The 17,315-nt window shown below is 37.1% G+C and overlaps 1 protein-coding gene across 2 annotated transcripts; it reads left to right on the top strand.

Annotated features, from left to right (window-relative positions):
• Positions 1-548: 548 nt before the first annotated feature.
• LOC133337369 (opsin Rh1-like) lies at positions 549-12,722 on the top strand. Of its 2 annotated transcripts, none has more exons than XM_061545600.1 (6): positions 549-567; positions 649-715; positions 2,812-3,302; positions 3,364-3,511; positions 3,578-3,855; positions 12,550-12,722. In XM_061545600.1, exons 1-6 carry the CDS (start codon positions 560-562, stop codon positions 12,671-12,673), a joined length of 1,116 nt encoding a protein of 371 aa, XP_061401584.1. In that variant the 5' UTR covers positions 549-559; the 3' UTR covers positions 12,674-12,722. The 2 variants fall into 2 exon arrangements, with proteins under 2 accessions (XP_061401584.1, XP_061401582.1); XM_061545598.1 differs by lacking the exon at positions 12,550-12,722 and adding an exon at positions 3,938-4,176.
• Positions 12,723-17,315: the final 4,593 nt, after the last annotated feature.

Here is a 17,315-nt window from a genome sequence, read left to right as displayed (position 1 = left end):
AAAATCGACCCCACCTTCCACACTAATATAATTGCAGCATTTAAATCTTTTTGTCCGACTGTCTGTCTGTCCGTCAACACCTTTATGTTGTTGTTGTTTGTGTTGACATTTCTTTAAGCCACCTTGAATAATATTCATATTTTGTATATGGCTAAAAGAAAAACACGAAAAGAAGCCCTAATTAAATTGTCTGCCGACGACTATTCGATGTCTAGCCGACCGTTCATAAGCTATAAAAATACCTATAAAACTTGCAGCGGTCTCAAGAAATTATCGCAGATGGTAAATAGCCGCGACGAAGATTCGAATAGTCCGAGCCGGTGAATTTTACCAACCAAAGTTTCGTGAACGTAGGGGCGACGAACATCAACATTAATTTACAAGTGGTCCAGAAAAAAAGCTATGAGATTTTATTTATGAAAATAATTTGCTAACTTTTTTTCACATGTAAATTAATCGCGACGTGATTTTCTAAAAAATCAATCCCAAAAAACCAACAACGTAGAATTTCAACAACCAAAAGGGACTTCTAAAACAAACCCAAAAGAGAACATCCAAAATGGAAAGGTGTGTTAGAAAGTGTTTTAATTTTTATTGGAGCTGATGAGGTGTTAATCATATAATATGTATGGGTTCTCATTTTCGCAGATTCGCTGAACAGCCCCCAATGGGACCACACTTTGCTGCCCTCGGCAATGGATCGGTAACAGATAAGGTGGGTATTGTGATAAAGAAAATCGAATACATTGGGAAAAAGAGGTCCATCGAAACAAAGACAAAAAAAAATAATCTACGCCTTGAATAGCCCTGAAAAAATATTCTGTAACAAATCTAAGCAAACATTTTTCTTTAAAAAAATCTACTTTCAGTCTAGGCCTAAAAAAATATTCTTTAAAAAAATCTACTTTCAGTCTAGGCCTAAAAAATTTTTCTTTAACAAATCTACGCCTTAAAGATCCCTGAAAAAAATATATTATTCTAAAATCTAAGCCTTGAATAGCTCTGAAAATAACATTTTTTGGAATATTTTTAAAAATTGCACTCAATGCGCACTGGAAAAAATTTTCTTTAAAAAATCTACGCCTTGGCTAGGCCGGAAAATTTTTTTTCTTAAAATAATCTACGCCTTGGCTAGGCCGGAAATTTTTTTCTTTAAAAAATCTACGCCTTGGCTAGGCCGGACAATTTTTTTTCTTAAAAAAATCTACGCCTTGGCTAGGCCGGAAAAAAAATTCTTTAAAAAAAATCTACTTTCAGTCTAGGCCTAAAAAAATTTACGCCTTGAATATCCCTGAAAAAATATATTATTCTAAAATCTACGCCTTGAATAGCTCTAAAAATAACATTTTTTAAATAATCTACGCCTTGACAAGTCTCAAAAAAATTCTTTAAAAAATCTACACCTTGAATAGCTTGAATATTCTTAAAAATTGCACTCCAATGCGCACTGAAAAAATTTTTCTTTAAAAAATCTACGCCTTGGCTAGGCCGGAAAAAAATTTTCTTTAAAAAATCTACGCCTTGGCTAGGCCGGAAAAAAAATTTCTTTAAAAAATCTACGCCATGGCTAGGCAGGAAAAAATTTTTCTTTAAAAAATCTACGCCTTGGCTAGGCCGGAAAAAATTTTTCTTTAAAAAAATCTACGCCTTGGCTAGGTTGGAAAAAAATTTTCTTTAAAAAATCTACGCCTTGGCTAGGTTGGAAAAAAATTTTCTTTAAAAAAAAAATTTTTTCTTTAAAAAAAAATTTCTTTAAAAAATCTACGCCTTGGCTAGACCGGGAAAAAATATTCTTTAAAAAAGAAGAAAGAATATTTTATTAAAAATCTACACGTTGTATATCCCTGAAAAAATATTCTTTAGAAAATCTACCCTTGGATAGCCCTGAAAAAATATTCTTTAAAAAATCTACGCCTTGAATAGCCCTGAAAAATATTTTATTTAAGATCTATTTACGCCTTGTATAGCCCTGAAAAAATATTATTTAGAAAATGGCCGGAAAAATATTCTTTAAGAAATCTACGCCTTGAGTTGGCCGGAAAAATATTCTTTAAGAAATCTACGCCTTGAGTTGGCCGGAAAAATATTCTTTAAGAAATCTACGCCTTGAGTTGGCCGGAAAAATATTCTTTAAGAAATCTACGCCTTGAGTTGGCCGGAAAAATATTCTTTAAGAAATCTACGCCTTGAGTTGGCCGGAAAAATATTCTTTAAGAAATCTACGCCTTGAGTTGGCCGGAAAAATATTCTTTAAGAAATCTACGCCTTGAGTTGGCCGGAAAAATATTCTTTAAGAAATCTACGCCTTGAGTTGGCCGGAAAAATATTCTTTAAGAAATCTACGCCTTGGATAGCCTTGAACAAATTCTTTAAAATATCTATGACTTGAATAAGTCTGCAAAAATAGTATTTAAAAAATCTACGACTTGAATAGGCCTGCAAAAATAGTATTTAAAAAATCTACGCCTTGGATAGCCCTGAAAAAATATTCATTAAAAAATCTATGCCTTGACTAGCCCTGAAAAATTTTGTTTCAAAAATCTACCCCTTGAATAGCCCTGAAAAAATATTCTTTTGAAAATCTACGCCTTTAGTAGCTCTGAAAAATATTCTTTAAAAAATCTACGCCTTGACTAGCCCTGAAAAATATTCTTTAGAAAATCTACGCCTTGAATAGCCCTCAAAAATATTCTTTAAAAAATCTACGCTTGATTAGACCAGACCAAATATTGAAAAAGCCTACGCTCTAATATAGTCCTGAAAATTTTCCAATATCGATAATTCCATAATCTATTATCTCCCACATTACAGGTAACACCCGATATGGCTCATCTAATCCATCCCTATTGGAATCAATTTCCCGCCATGGATCCCATCTGGAGTAAAATTCTAGCTGCCTACCTCTTGACCATCGGTATTCTGGCATGGATCGGTAACGGTACTGTTATCTACATTTTTGGCACAACAAAATCTCTGCGTACACCGGCCAATTTATTGGTCATCAATTTGGCACTTTCCGATTTTGGCATGATGATTCTTAATACCCCTATTATGGGTATTAATTTATATTTTGAGACCTGGGTCTGGGGGCCATTGATGTGTGATGTATATGCTGGATTGGGTTCAGCATTCGGTTGCAGTTCAATATGGTCCATGTGCATGGTTGCCTTGGATCGTTACAATGTCATTGTAAAGGGTATGGCCGGTCAACCGATGACAGTGAAATTGGCCATATTTAAGATTATTTTCATTTGGCTAATGGCCAGCATATGGACATTTGCACCAGTTTTGGGATGGAGCCGGTAAGCTGACAGAGAAAGGAAAAAAATTTATTTAAAAATACAAAACAATGTTCCATTGCAGTTATGTGCCCGAGGGCAATCTAACTTCTTGCGGTATTGATTATTTGGAACGTGACTGGAATCCACGTACCTATTTGATCTTCTATACCATCTTTGTCTATTATGTGCCATTGTTCTTGATCTGCTATTCTTATTGGTTCATCATTGCTGTAAGTATTTGGAGAGAGGGGGAATTTCTACTTGAAAAGATTTTGATTTTTTTGAATCTGCCCTAGGCTGTATCTGCTCACGAGAAAGCCATGCGCGAACAAGCCAAGAAAATGAATGTCAAATCTCTCCGTTCCTCTGAGGATGCTGATAAGTCTGCTGAGGGCAAATTGGCTAAAGTTGCCTTGGTCACCATTTCCCTGTGGTTCATGGCCTGGACCCCATATCAAGTCATCAACACCTTGGGTCTATTCAAATATGAAGGTTTGACCCCACTGAACACCATCTGGGGTGCCTGCTTTGCCAAATCGGCCACTGTCTACAATCCAATTGTATATGCTACTAGGTAAGAAATAAGCCATAAAGAAATATATATATACTCACGTTGTCTCTTCCTCAATTTTCTCTCTCTCGCTCTCTCATTACAGCCATCCTAAATATCGCATTGCCTTGAAAGAGAAATGCCCATGCTGTGTCTGCGGCAATGTTGATGATGGCAAATCGGGCAGTGATGCCACATCTCAGGCCACTGAATCCGAATCCAAGGCATAAATTTCCAATCGCACGGAATAACTACTACGGCTTCCTTCGACCACGATCTCCACGATTAATAAATTAATTAACTAACCACCAACCACCTCTCTGTATAAGACACAACAATAACAATTTAGAAACAAAAATGAGAACATATATATTTGAAGAACAAAAGAAAATTGTAACTTGTAACTAATACTACTCTACTATATATAAATACAATTACAACTACTATTTTTTTTTTATAAATATACACCTCGGAGATATACAATGTGACGTGTGATAGATAGACAGTTAGCTACATGGCATCCTGGCTTTTACCACAACTCAAAATCAAGGAACTGATAATTATTGTTAAAATAATACGGAAATGGAAACTGCAGCAACAGAACGAAAGCTTTCGCATAATAGTAACGAATTATGTACTTAAAAAAAATATTTAGTAATTTTATTCAAAAAGTGTTGTATTTGTTATAGGAAATTATTAAACAATTTATTTTTTTAGTTTTGATTTTTTGTGTTATATTTGAATTTTTAGTTCGAAGAAAAACTCTGCAATGTCACTAAAGACGAAAAAATACAAAAAAAAACATTCAAGAACAAGAATATAAAACATTACACACGAAATTTGAAATAATATAGAAGAACATGCATACAACCACTTAAAGATGGTCAAGCAAACGAAAAATAATTTTTAGAAATGTGTTTTATTTAAGAAAAAAAAAATCTGAAAAAATATTCTTCCAAAATATTCTTTAAAAAAATCTACGCCTGAAAAAATTTTCTTAAAAAACCTAAGCCTTAAATAGCCCTGAAAAAAATATTCTTCAAAAGGCCCTAAGAAAATATCCTACGCCTTAAATAGCCCTGTAAAAAATATTCTTTAAAAAATCTACGCCTGAAAAAAGATCTAAGCCTTAAATAGCCCTGTAAAAAATATTCTTTAAAAAATCTACACCTGAAAAAAAGATCTAAGCCTTAAATAGCCCTGTAAAAAAAGATCTAAGCCTTAAATAGCCCTGTAAAAAATATTCTTTAAAAAATCTACGCCTGAAAAAAGATCTAAGCCTTAAATAGCCCTGTAAAAAATATTCTTTAAAAAATCTACGCCTGAAAAAAAGATCTAAGCCTTAAATAGCCCTGAAAAATATTCTTTAAAAAATCTACGCCTTGACTAGCCCTGAAAAAAATATTCTTTAACAAATATACGCCGTTACTAGCCCTGAAAAAATATTCTTTAAAAAATCTACGACTTGAATAGCCCTGGAAAAAATATTCTTTAAAAAATCTACGACTTGAATAGCCCTGAACAAAATATTCTTTAAAAAATCTACGGCTTGAATAGCCCTGTAAAAATATTCTTTTAAAAAATCTACACCTTGACTGGCTCTGAAAAATATCTACGCCTTGACTTACTTACTTAGCTGGCTTGTGACAGAACTTACGTTCCATAAGCCGAGCTTAAAAAATATTTCCAGGCACGTCGGTCTTTTACGAAGTTTTTCCAATTTGAAAGACCATTTTCGGCAATGTTGTCTTCGATTTGATCTTTCCATCGTATTCGTGGCATTCCCCTTCTGCGTAAACCATCAGCTGGTTCGTTTTATATGCCTTCTGAGCTGGGAATCTTCATCCATTCTCACAACATGGCCTAGCCAACGTAGTCTCTGCAACTCAATACGTCTAACAATGTCGATGTCCGAAAATAGATGCTACAACTCATGGCCATTCACCGTCAACGCAGATCGGCCCATAGATCTTTCGGAGACTTTTTCTCTCAAAAACACACCAAGAGCTGTCTCATCTGATTGCGCAAGTACCCATGCTTCAGATCCATATAACAGCACGGGTGGTATCAGCGTCTTGTAGAGTGTGAGTTTGTCTGGCGGGAGGTGGCCTTGTTTTTGAGTTGTTTGCTCAGACCATAGTAGCATCGGTTGGCCATCACTATCCTTCTCCGAATTTCAAAACTGATGTCATTCGTTTTATTTATGGCGGTTCCAAGGTATATAAAATCTTTCACTACCTCGAAACTGTAGTTCTCAAGTTGGTCCGAGTCTACTGGACGTCTTGCGCGTTGATACCATCAGCTTGGTCTTCTCGCCGTTTACTGCCAGACTCACTTTGGCAGACTCCTTCTCAATTTGTTCAAAGGTGGCTATTACCGCTCTCAGTGTTCGACCCATTATGTCGATGTCATCGGCGTAGGCGAGTAACATGTATTGTTTGGTGTACAGAGTGCCATTTCTGTTCACTTTTACCTCTCGTTCACTTTTGGCCTTTTCCAGCAGGATGTTAAAAAGTTCACACGACAAACTGTCACCTTGTTTGAATCCTCGTTCGGTATTAAAGGGCTCCGAGAGGTCCTTTCTGACATTAACTGCTGATCTTGTGCCAGTTGAAGTTATCCTGCATAGCCGAATTAATTTTGCAGGAATGCCAAACGCAGACATGGCTTTATACACCTCTGAACGGATAGGGCTGTCGAATGCGGCTTTATAGTCGACGAATAGGTGCAATGTGTCGATGTGTTTTTCGTAGGTTTTTTCCAGAATTTGGAGCAGAGTGAAAATCTGGTCAATGGTGGATTTGCCAGGCCTGAAGCAGCATTGGTATGTCGTCGTTCACACAGTACGCTGCATAGCACTTTATATGCGATGGGAAGGAGACTTATTCCTCTATAGTTAGCACATATCGTCTTGTCTCCTTTTTTTGTGCACGGGACACAGAATGCTGTGGTTCCAATCATTGGGCATGCATTCTTCTAGCCAAATTGTACTAATCATCTGGTGCATGTTCCTTACCAGCATCTGACCACCAGCGGTACCTGCTGTTTTATTATTCTTCGGCCGATTGATTGCTATTCTGACTTCATCTTGGCTAGGTGGTATACACTCAATACCGTCATATATTATTGGTTCTGGGGTATCCTCTTCACCGCTACTATTTGATACCAGAAGTTTTTCAAAATGCTCCTTCCAGATCTTCAACACGCTTTCTGTATCTTTCACCAGGTTTCCTTCTACATCTCTACAGGAGGATGTACCTGCACCAAAGCCTTCGGTTTTGTGTTTTACCCGTTGGTAAAATGTTCGGACTTCATTCTGACTTCTGTACATCTCGATTTGCTCACGCACACGTTTTTCTTGTTCTTTCTTTTTTCTGAAAATACGTTTCTCCTCTCTCCTATTCTCCCGATAGTTCTCCATCGCATTACGTGTTACTACTGTCCGCAGGGTTGCCCTATACGCTGCGGTTTTCATATCAGTAGCATTACGACACTCCTGTTGCTTTTGCTGCAGTTTGTAGGGAGTTGGCAATTCTCTGCCACTGAGCTTCTATATTATTATCGGGCCAAGAGGTGCTTTCGTCTAGCAGTTGGGAAAGTTGTGCGGAGTAGGCATCTGCTATCTGTTGTTTTTGCAGCTTTTCGATGTCAAGTTTCCGTGTTACATTAGATCGCACCTTTGCTGCTACATTAAGACGGGTGCGTACCTTGGGTGCCACTAGGTAATCGTCCGAATCGATATTCGCTCCTCGGATCGATCGGATGTCAAAACACTGGTTGAATGCCTTCCGTCTATCATAACATGATCGATTTGATTTTTCGTTGTTCGATCGGGAGAAATCGAAGTGGCCTTGTGTATATCGAGATGCTAGAATCTGAGGCTGCTAACTACCAATATTTTTTTGCTGTCGCGAAGTCAATCAACCTCATGCCGTTGTCTGATGATTCTTCATGGAGGCTGAATTTTCCGACAGTGGGCCAAAGATATTTTCCCTTCCGATTTTGCATTAAAATTTCCTTGCATAATTTTAATGTCATGGCCAGGGCAACGGTCATATGCTGTTTCTAGGCGCTCGTAAAATATGTCTTTGGTCTGCTTATTTTTATCTTCGGTCGGAGCATGGGCGCAAAAGAGACTGATGTAGAAGAACTTCGCTTTTATACGGATTATAGCAATTCGCTCATCTACAGGAGTGAATCTGGAGACGAGGTATTTTATTCTCCTGTTAACCATAAATCCGCAGTCAAATTCACGTTTCGTTTCATGGCAGCTATAACACAGCCAGTCCCTTTCCATCGCATTTCCTGTAAGGCAATAATATCGGCTTTGTACTTCTTGAGTACATCCGCCAAAGCGAACACTGCGCCTGTTCTGTACAACGCGCGCACATTCCAAGTGCAGATTCGCAGATCGTTGTCCTTTATACGTTTGCAGGGGTCGTCAACATTGGGGGGTTTGGTTTTCGTTTTCTTTGCTTTTTCATAGTAGGTTCGGTTTTCCGAGTGTGGGCAACTAACCCGACGCCTCAACCCTTTTTTTATAGTTCTTATGGGTGAACTCGCTGCACATATTAGCTCATGTCGTGATGAAAATAGCTACCCCAGGTGGCACCACGGGGTCAGTGTCCACAATTGAGATGAAAGAGGGACCAAGATAAGCCTGGACTTCGACACGTTAATCATATTAATCTAAGCTCTGGCTAGCTTAGAAAAAATATTCTATTCTCTGTGACTAGCTTTAAAAAATATTCTTTAACAAATCTACGACAGTCCCTGATAAACTATTATATTATGGGACCACACTCATATAATTGCAGCATTTAATTCTATTTGTTAATCTGTCTTGAATTAACATTTCCTTAAGCCACCTTGAATATAATTTGTATGTGTTTGTTGTTGTTTTTGTAAATGGCTAAGAAAAAGATAAGAAGCCTTAATTTAATTGTCTTCGATTACAATTCGTCTATCTAGACAACAGTTCTGAAGCTATAAAAATACCTATAAAACTTGCAGGTGGTTTAAGTAATTCTTGCAGATGGTAAATAGTCGCGACGAAGATTCGAATAGTCCGAGTGACTTTCTTTTAGGCGGGAACGACGAACATTAACACTAAACAAGTGGTCGCGGAAAAAAAGATATGAGATTTTATTTATGAAAATAATTTGCTAACTTCTTTTCACATGTAAATCAAAAGCGAAGTGATTAAAAACCTATAAAACGGTCAACAAGTATCCCATTAAAGAGTCTTCTGTAAAACCAATAATAACGAATCCTCCAAAATGGAAAGGTGTGTTAAGCAGTGCTCCCTTTTTCAGGAACTGAAGAGACGATAAACATAATTTTGTTTGTATTTTCTAATTTTCGTAGATTCATCGAACGGCCCTTAATTGGACCACATTTTGCTCCCCTTAGCAATGGATCGGTAACAGATAAGGTGGGTATTGTGTCAACGAAAATGACATATAGAAAAAATAGCTTTGTCTAGACCTAAAAAAATATTCCTTAACAAAAACTACGCTCTGCCTACTCCTAATCTACGCCTTGAAAAACTATTCCTTAACAAAATCTACGCTCTGCCTACTGCTGATCTACGCCTTTTCTAGCCTTAAAAAATATTCTTTAAAAATACGCTCTCCCTACACCTGATCTACGCCTTGTCTAGCCTTGAAAAATACTTTTTAAAAAATCTACGCCATGTCTAGCCTTGAAAAAATACTGTATTCTTTAAAAATCTACGGTCTGTTGGGCTTTAAAAAATTATACAAAAAATCGTCCCAATAATAAACCCTGAAAAAAACATACTTTAAAAAATCAGATCACCGATAAGACTACCAAAAACATTTGGAACATTTACATCTACGCATTGATGGGCCCTAAATAAACTTTTTTTTACAAAATTGACATTCTGATGGACTCTAAAAAATTTTCTCTGCAATAAAATAAAAATCTTCGCTCTTATAAAAATATAGTTTTTTTTAAATCTCCCTTGGAATCACAATTGTATAACTCTATAATCTCTTGTCTCCTCCACTTTTCCTCCCTTACAGGTAACTCCCGATATGGCTCATTTAATCCATCCCTATTGGAATCAGTTTCCTGCCATGGAACCAATTTGGAATAAAATTCTGGCTGCCTATCTCTTGACCATTGGTATTCTGGCATGGATAGGCAACGGTACTGTTATCTATATTTTCGGCACAACAAAATCTCTGCGTACACCGGCCAATTTGTTGGTCATCAATTTGGCACTTTCCGATTTTGGAATGATGCTGATGAATACACCAATGATGGGTATTAATTTATATTTCGAGACATGGATATGGGGACCGTTGATGTGTGATGTATATGCTGGTTTGGGTTCGGCATTCGGTTGCAGTTCGATATGGTCCATGTCTATGGTTGCTTTGGATCGTTACAATGTCATTGTCAAGGGTATGTCGGGTCAACCGATGACAGTGAAATTGGCCATATTTAAGATTATTTTCGTTTGGGTCATGTCCAGTATATGGACATTTGCACCCGTTATGGGATGGAGCCGGTATGCTGAAATACTGAGAACAAAAAATTATTTTATTTGAAAATTAATTGTTTTTTGCAGTTATGTACCTGAGGGCAATTTAACTTCATGTGGTATCGATTATTTGGATCGTGACTGGAATCCACGTACCTATTTGATCTTTTATACCATATTTGTCTATTACATTCCATTGTTCTTAATTTGCTATTCGTATTGGTTCATCATTGCTGTAAGTATTTGGAGAGGGGGAAATTACACTTGAATAGATTTTGATTTTTTAATCTGTCCTAGGCTGTATCTGCCCACGAGAAAGCCATGCGTGAACAAGCCAAGAAAATGAATGTGAAATCTCTGCGCTCATCTGACGATGCTGATAAATCGGCTGAGGGCAAATTGGCTAAAGTTGCTTTGATCACCATTTCGCTGTGGTTCATGGCCTGGACCCCCTATCAAGTCATCAATGCAATGGGTCTATTCGAATATGATGGTCTGACTCCATTGAACACCATCTGGGGTGCCTGTTTTGCCAAATCGGCCACTGTCTACAATCCAATTGTCTATGCCACCAGGTAAGTGATAACTAAAACCAGTAAGGAAAGTAGTAAAGTCGAACTGGGCCGACTATATGATACCCTTTACCACTTTGGATATATTCTACTTATGTATCCTAACAGACGACGCGTTTTGGTAATATATCGATATTTGAAACGATTTCAGGGAAACTTGCCAGAGACTAATTTATATTACTTCAGTACGTTGTGTCAATCGGTATGTCTATGGATCTTTTCACGAAGCTTAGCAATATCATTCTAGACTTAATACAGTACCCTATATCAAAATTCGTGAAAATCGAACGATATATAGGGACTTTAGTACACCAATTACATAAAATCGGACGAAAATATATATGAGAGCTATATCTAAATCTGAACCGATTTTCACGAAACTTTGTACACATCATTCTAGACTTAATTCAGTACGCTATGCCAAAATTCGTGCAAATGAAAAGATTTCCAGGGACTTTGGTGCACCAATTACCTAAAATCTGGCGAAACTATATATGGGAGCTATATCTAAATCTGAACCAATTTTCATGAAACTTAGTACACATAATTCTAGACCTATTTCAGTAGGCTATACCAAATTTCGTGCAAATCGAAAGATATATAGGGACTTTGGTACACCATTTACCTTAAATCGGGCGAAACTATATATGGGAGCTATATCTAAATCTGAACCAATTTTCACGAATCTTAGCACACGTCATTCTGGACTTAATTCAATACGCTATGCCAAAATTCGTGCAAATCGAATGATTTTCAGAGAATTTGGTGCACCATTTACCTAAAATCGGGCGAAACTATATATTGAAGCTTTATCTAAATGTGAACCGATTTTCAAGAAATTTAGAACACGTCTTTCTAGACTTAATTCAATACGCTATGCCAAAATTCGTGCAAATCAAATGATTTTCAGGGACTTTGGTGCGTCATTTGCCTAAAATCGGGCGAAACTATATATGGGAGCTATATCTAAATCTGAACCGGTTTTCACGAAACTTAGCACACTTCATTCTAGACCTAATTCAGTAGGCTATACCAAATTTCGTGCAAATCGAAAGATATATATAGACTTTGGTATCCCTTTTACATTAAATCGGACGAAACTATATATGGGAGATATATCTAAATCTGAACCGATTTTCTCCAATTTCAATAGGGTTCGTCCTTGGGCCAAATAAGTGACATGTGCCAAATTTAATCCAAATCGGATCATAAATGCGACCTGTACTTTGTTCACAAAAATACATGGACGGACAGACGGACGGACATGCATAAATCGACTCAGAAAGTGATTCTATGCATATTCTCAAAAGGAACCATGGGTCTATCTCGATTATTTTTGCCTGTTACAAACATATGCACAAAGACATAATACCCTGTACCACAGTATGGTGAAGGGTATAAAGAGAGGAAATGAAAAAAATATATATTTATATGGAACTTACCCTATATGGAACTATACCCTTAAAATTTGTTGAAACATTGTTATATTAAAAATCCAAGGTCTTGAGAAAATATTCTATAATAAATCCACTATCTGAGGACCTAAAATATGTTCCTAATCATTTCCTTTCTATTGATTATCACAATAGTCACCTTGTCTTTGTCCCACAATTTTCTCTCTCTCTCTCTTTACAGCCATCCTAAATATCGTGTTGCCTTGAAAGAGAAATGCCCGTGCTGTGTCTTTGGCAATGTTGATGATGGCAAGTCGGGAGGTGAATCCACATCTCAGGCCACTGATTCGGAAACCAAGGCATAAAAATCAAATCTCACGGAATAACTACGGCTTCCTTCGACCACGATCTCAACGACAAAGTAATGAGCGATCTACCGACCGAATAGCACCGCATCTCTGAATAAGACTCAATAATTACAAAAAAGGAAAATATATATTTTCTTTTGAAGAGAAAAAAGGAAACTATAACATGAAACTAATACTAATTTTTATTAATACAATTGCAACTACTATTTTTATACACCTCGGAGTTATACAATGTGATGAGAGATAGATAGCGCCTGGGCATTAACTACAACTCAAAATCACGAAACTTATCAAGGATTATTATAATACGGAAACTATAGCAGCAGATACGAAAGCTTTTGCATAATTGTAATGAATAGTACTTCAAATGTACTCAAAAAAAAAAAAAGAGAAAAAAAACGTACACACACATAAAAAGTGTCGTATTTGTTATAGGATATTATTACAAAATTTTTATTTTATAGTTTAGTTTTTTATGTTTTATTTTATAGTTTAAACAAAAACTCTGCAATGTCATTAAAGACGAAAAAATACAAAAAAAAAAAACAAAAACAAGAATTATAAAGAAAACTATATACACTAAATTTGAAATAATAAAGAAGAACATGCATACAACCAAAGATGGTCAAGCAAATGAAAAAAATTACAAATGTGTATTTTTGTAATAGATTTTGAGAAATATTCTTAAAAGGGTCTAAAAGGAAATGAAAAAAACAAATCAAAATAGCTGGCTCTATAATAACAAATCTACGTTTAGTTGGTCCCTTAGAAATATTCTTTAAAAATCTACGCTCTGACTGGTCTAAAACATTATTTTTTATACCCTACACAACTATGTGTTCAGGGTATTATAGCTTTGTGCAGCCCCAAGAGTTTGTAACGCCGTGAAATATTGGTGCTAGACCCACATTCAAGTATACCGATACTTGAAGGTGGGTCGACTAGCTGAGTCGATCTAGACATGTGTGTCTGTCCATTATAATTTGTAAGCACGATACAGGCCACAGGGGTCTTCATTGGGCAGAACCCATCCTACATGCAAAATTTCGTGAAGATTAGTCCATATCTTCACGAAATTTTGCATGTAGGATGGGTTCTGCCCAATGAAGACCCCTATTGTTTTTGGGAAAGACCGGTTAATATTTAGGGGATGAAATTGACCAAATACTTAATTTTTTCCGTTTTTCTGGTCTCTTCAGAGGTCGCAATTATGGCCCAAACATCACATGGAGAAGGGGTTTGGGCCAAAGAATAAGCATGCCTGTTTTGATAAAGATCGGTCAATATTTAGCGGGTCAAATGGACCCTGAGTTTTGTGTGAAAAATTACAAAATTTGTAATCGATTGCGTGTATATTTACCTCTGAAGGATATAGACCCGAGAAGTTGATAGTATATCCAAGAGGAGTGGTTGGCCTTTAAATTGATATCAATTATATTGTCGTATGTACTCGGATGTGAGAGTTACACTTAAATATTCACAGGTGCTTACGTATTCAGATATTATTTAGTAAACCATTACCACACTGGAGGGCGGAAATATAGCGCTGATCGCATTGAAATCTTCCATGATGTTCTAGTTATGATCAAGGACAAGGACAACGCCTGTAATTTTCGGTGATGATCAGATAACAATTTTGGGATGAAGTGGACCAATTTTTTATATATAGGCCACAATTGTAAGCCGAACATCACAACACAATCCACGATGAAGGAAATATGGACAAGTAATTAGAAAGACTGTACTGAATATGAGTAATATTCGGGAAATAAGTCTGTGTAAGTCTGTATAAGAGGGTGAAACTATCGATATATTGCCCAGGCTCGGAATAAAAATCCGCAGAAAGTTACAGTTCCGTGGTTGTAATCTACCTTCATATCCGAAATAATATTTGGCCCAAGAACGAATCCTAATGAAATTGGGAAAAATCGGTTCAGATTTAGATATAGCTCCCATATATAGTTTCGTCCGATTTTATGTAAATGGTGCACCAAACTTCCAATATCGGTCCGATGTAGACAAAATTTTGCGCAGATTACTGACTTAGGTCCAGATTGATGTATGCGAAGTTTTGTTGAAATCGGTTCAATGGTTTATATAGCTCCCATATATAGTTCGTCCAATTTTATGTAAATGGTGCACCATACTGCCAATATTGGTCCGATTTAAACAAAATTTTGCAAGAGTACTGACTTAAGTCCAGATTGATGTATGCGAAGTTTTGTTGAAATCGGTTCAGATTTTTATATAGCTCCCATATATAGTTCGTCCGATTTTATGTAAATGGTGCACCATACTGCCAATATCGGTCTGATTGAGACAAAATTTTGCACAGAGTACTGACTTAAGTCCAGACGAATGTATGCGAATTTTGTTGAAATCGGTTCAGATTGTTATATAGCTCCCATATATGGTTTCGTCCGATTTTATGAAAATATTGCACCATACTGCCAATATTGTTCCGATTGAAACAAAATTTTGCACAGAGTACTGACTTAAGTCCAGACGAATGTACGCGAAGTTTTGTTGAAATCGGTTCAGATTTTTATATAGCTCTTATTTATAGTCTTGTCCGATTTTATGTAAATTGTGCACCAAACTCCCAATATTGGTCCGATCTAGACAAAATTTTGCACCGCGTACTGAATTCAGTCCAGTTTGACATCTGTGAAGTTTTTGTTGAAATCGGTCCAGATTTAGATATAGCTCCCACATAAAAGTTTGGCGGATTTCATACAAATATTACACCAAACATTTAAGTCTTCCCGATTGACATGCATTTTTTATCTATAAAAAATATACGCTTCGATTAGCGTAGAACAAGATTCTTTAAAAAATATACGTTGTGTTTGGGTCAGAAAAAAATATTCTTAAAAAAATATATGCTCTGGTATGTCCAGAAAATATTACTTAACTGGTTTATTACAGAACGGTTGTTCCATAAGCCGTTCTGTAATAAGCCAGTCTTGTAAGGTGTGAGTTTGGTCTGGCGGGAGGTGGCCTTGTTTCTAAACTGCTTATTTAGACCATAGTAGCATCTGTTGCATCTATCCTTCTCAGATTGTGAAAACTGATGTCATTCTTTTTATTTATGGCGGTACCAAGGTATATGAAATCTTTAACTACCTCGAAGCTGTAGTTCTCAAGTCCCACAGTTGGCCCGAGTGTACTGGTAACATGTGTTATTTGGTGTACAGAGTGCCATTTCTGTTCACCTTTGCGTCTCGTATGAGCATATCCAGCAAGATGTTAAAAATATCACACAACAAACTGTCACCTTGTCTGAATCATCGTTCGGTATTGAAGGGCTCCGATAGGTCCTTTCCGACTTTAACTGCTGACCTTGTGCCACTTAAAGTTATCCTGCATAGTCGTATTAATTTAAGACATGTCTTTAAACACTTGTGAAAGGATAGGGCTGTCGAATGCGGATTTACAGTCGACGAATAGGTGGAATGTATCGATGTGTTTTTCGTGGGTCTTTCCCAAGATTTGGCGCATAGTGAAAATCTAGTCAATGATGGACTTTTTAGGTCTGGAGCCGCATTTGTATGGTCCAATAATGTCATTGATCATTGACTTTAGTCGTTCACACAGCACACTGGATAGCACTTTATATGCGATGGAAAGAAGGCTAATTCCTCCTTAGTTGGCACATATCGTCTTGTCTCCTTTTTTGTGCACCGGACACAGTATGCTGAGGTTCCAATCATTGGGCATGTATTCCTCTAGCCAAATTGTACTAATCAGCTGGTGCATGTTCCCTACCAGCATCTCACCACCAGTCTTGAATAGTTCGGCTGGTAACCCATCGGCTCCTCCTGCTTTATTGTTCTTGAGCCGATTAATTGCTACTCTGACCTCATCTTAGCTAGGTGGTATACAATCTATACCGTTATCTCCTATTGGTTCTGGGGTATCTTCTTCACCACCACTATTTGATACCAGAAGCTTTTCAAAATAATCCTTCCAGATCCTCAACACGCTGTCTGTATCTGTCACCAGGTTTCCTTCTTCATCTCTACAGGAGGATGGAGTCTACTGGAGTGAATCTGTAGACGAGGTATTTTATTCTCGTATTAACCATAAATCCGCAGCTAAATTCATGTCTCGTTTCATGGAAGCTATAATACAGGGCGTAATCATCTGATTTACTTACGCCAGTCCCATTCCATCGCATTTCCTGTAAGGCAATACTTTGTACTTCTTGAGTACATCCGCCAAAGCGAACACTGCGCCTGCGCCAACGTGCGCACATTCCAAGTGCAGAGTCGCAGAACGTGATCCTTTATACGTTTGCGGGGTAGTCAACATTAGGTGGGTTTGGTTTTCTTTGCTTTTTCATAGTAGGTTGGGTTTTCCGAAAGTGGGCAACTAACCCAATGCCTCAACAAATTTTTTATAGTTCTTGTGGGTGAACTCGCGGCACATATTAGCTCACTATTTCATCGGGTGATGGAAATAGCTCCCCAGGTGGCACCGCGGGGAGGTCAGTGCCCACAATTGAGATGAGCCAATCAGAGCCGTTGCTTGGTATCTATCATCCCCTACGCCACTCCGCTCTGATAAGCTTTGAAAAAATATTCTTTAAAAAATCTACGCTTTTATAAGCCTTGAAAAAATATTCTTTAAAAAAATC

Source organism: Musca vetustissima, unplaced genomic scaffold (assembly GCF_032173495.1).
Source record: "Musca vetustissima isolate MV318-11 ecotype Yass unplaced genomic scaffold, APGP_CSIRO_Mvet_v1 utg63188, whole genome shotgun sequence".
Lineage (NCBI taxonomy): Eukaryota > Metazoa > Arthropoda > Insecta > Diptera > Muscidae > Musca > Musca vetustissima.
This window is presented reverse-complemented; position numbering and strand designations above follow the sequence as displayed.

Excerpts from the sequence above, each read along its gene's own strand:
- LOC133337369 (XM_061545600.1), top strand. Across the intron at positions 716-2,811 it reads ATGGATCGGTAACAGATAAG|GTAACACCCGATATGGCTCA; the intron begins GTGGGTATTGTG and ends CCCACATTACAG. Across the intron at positions 3,856-12,549 it reads CCAATTGTATATGCTACTAG|CCATCCTAAATATCGTGTTG; the intron begins GTAAGAAATAAG and ends CTCTCTTTACAG.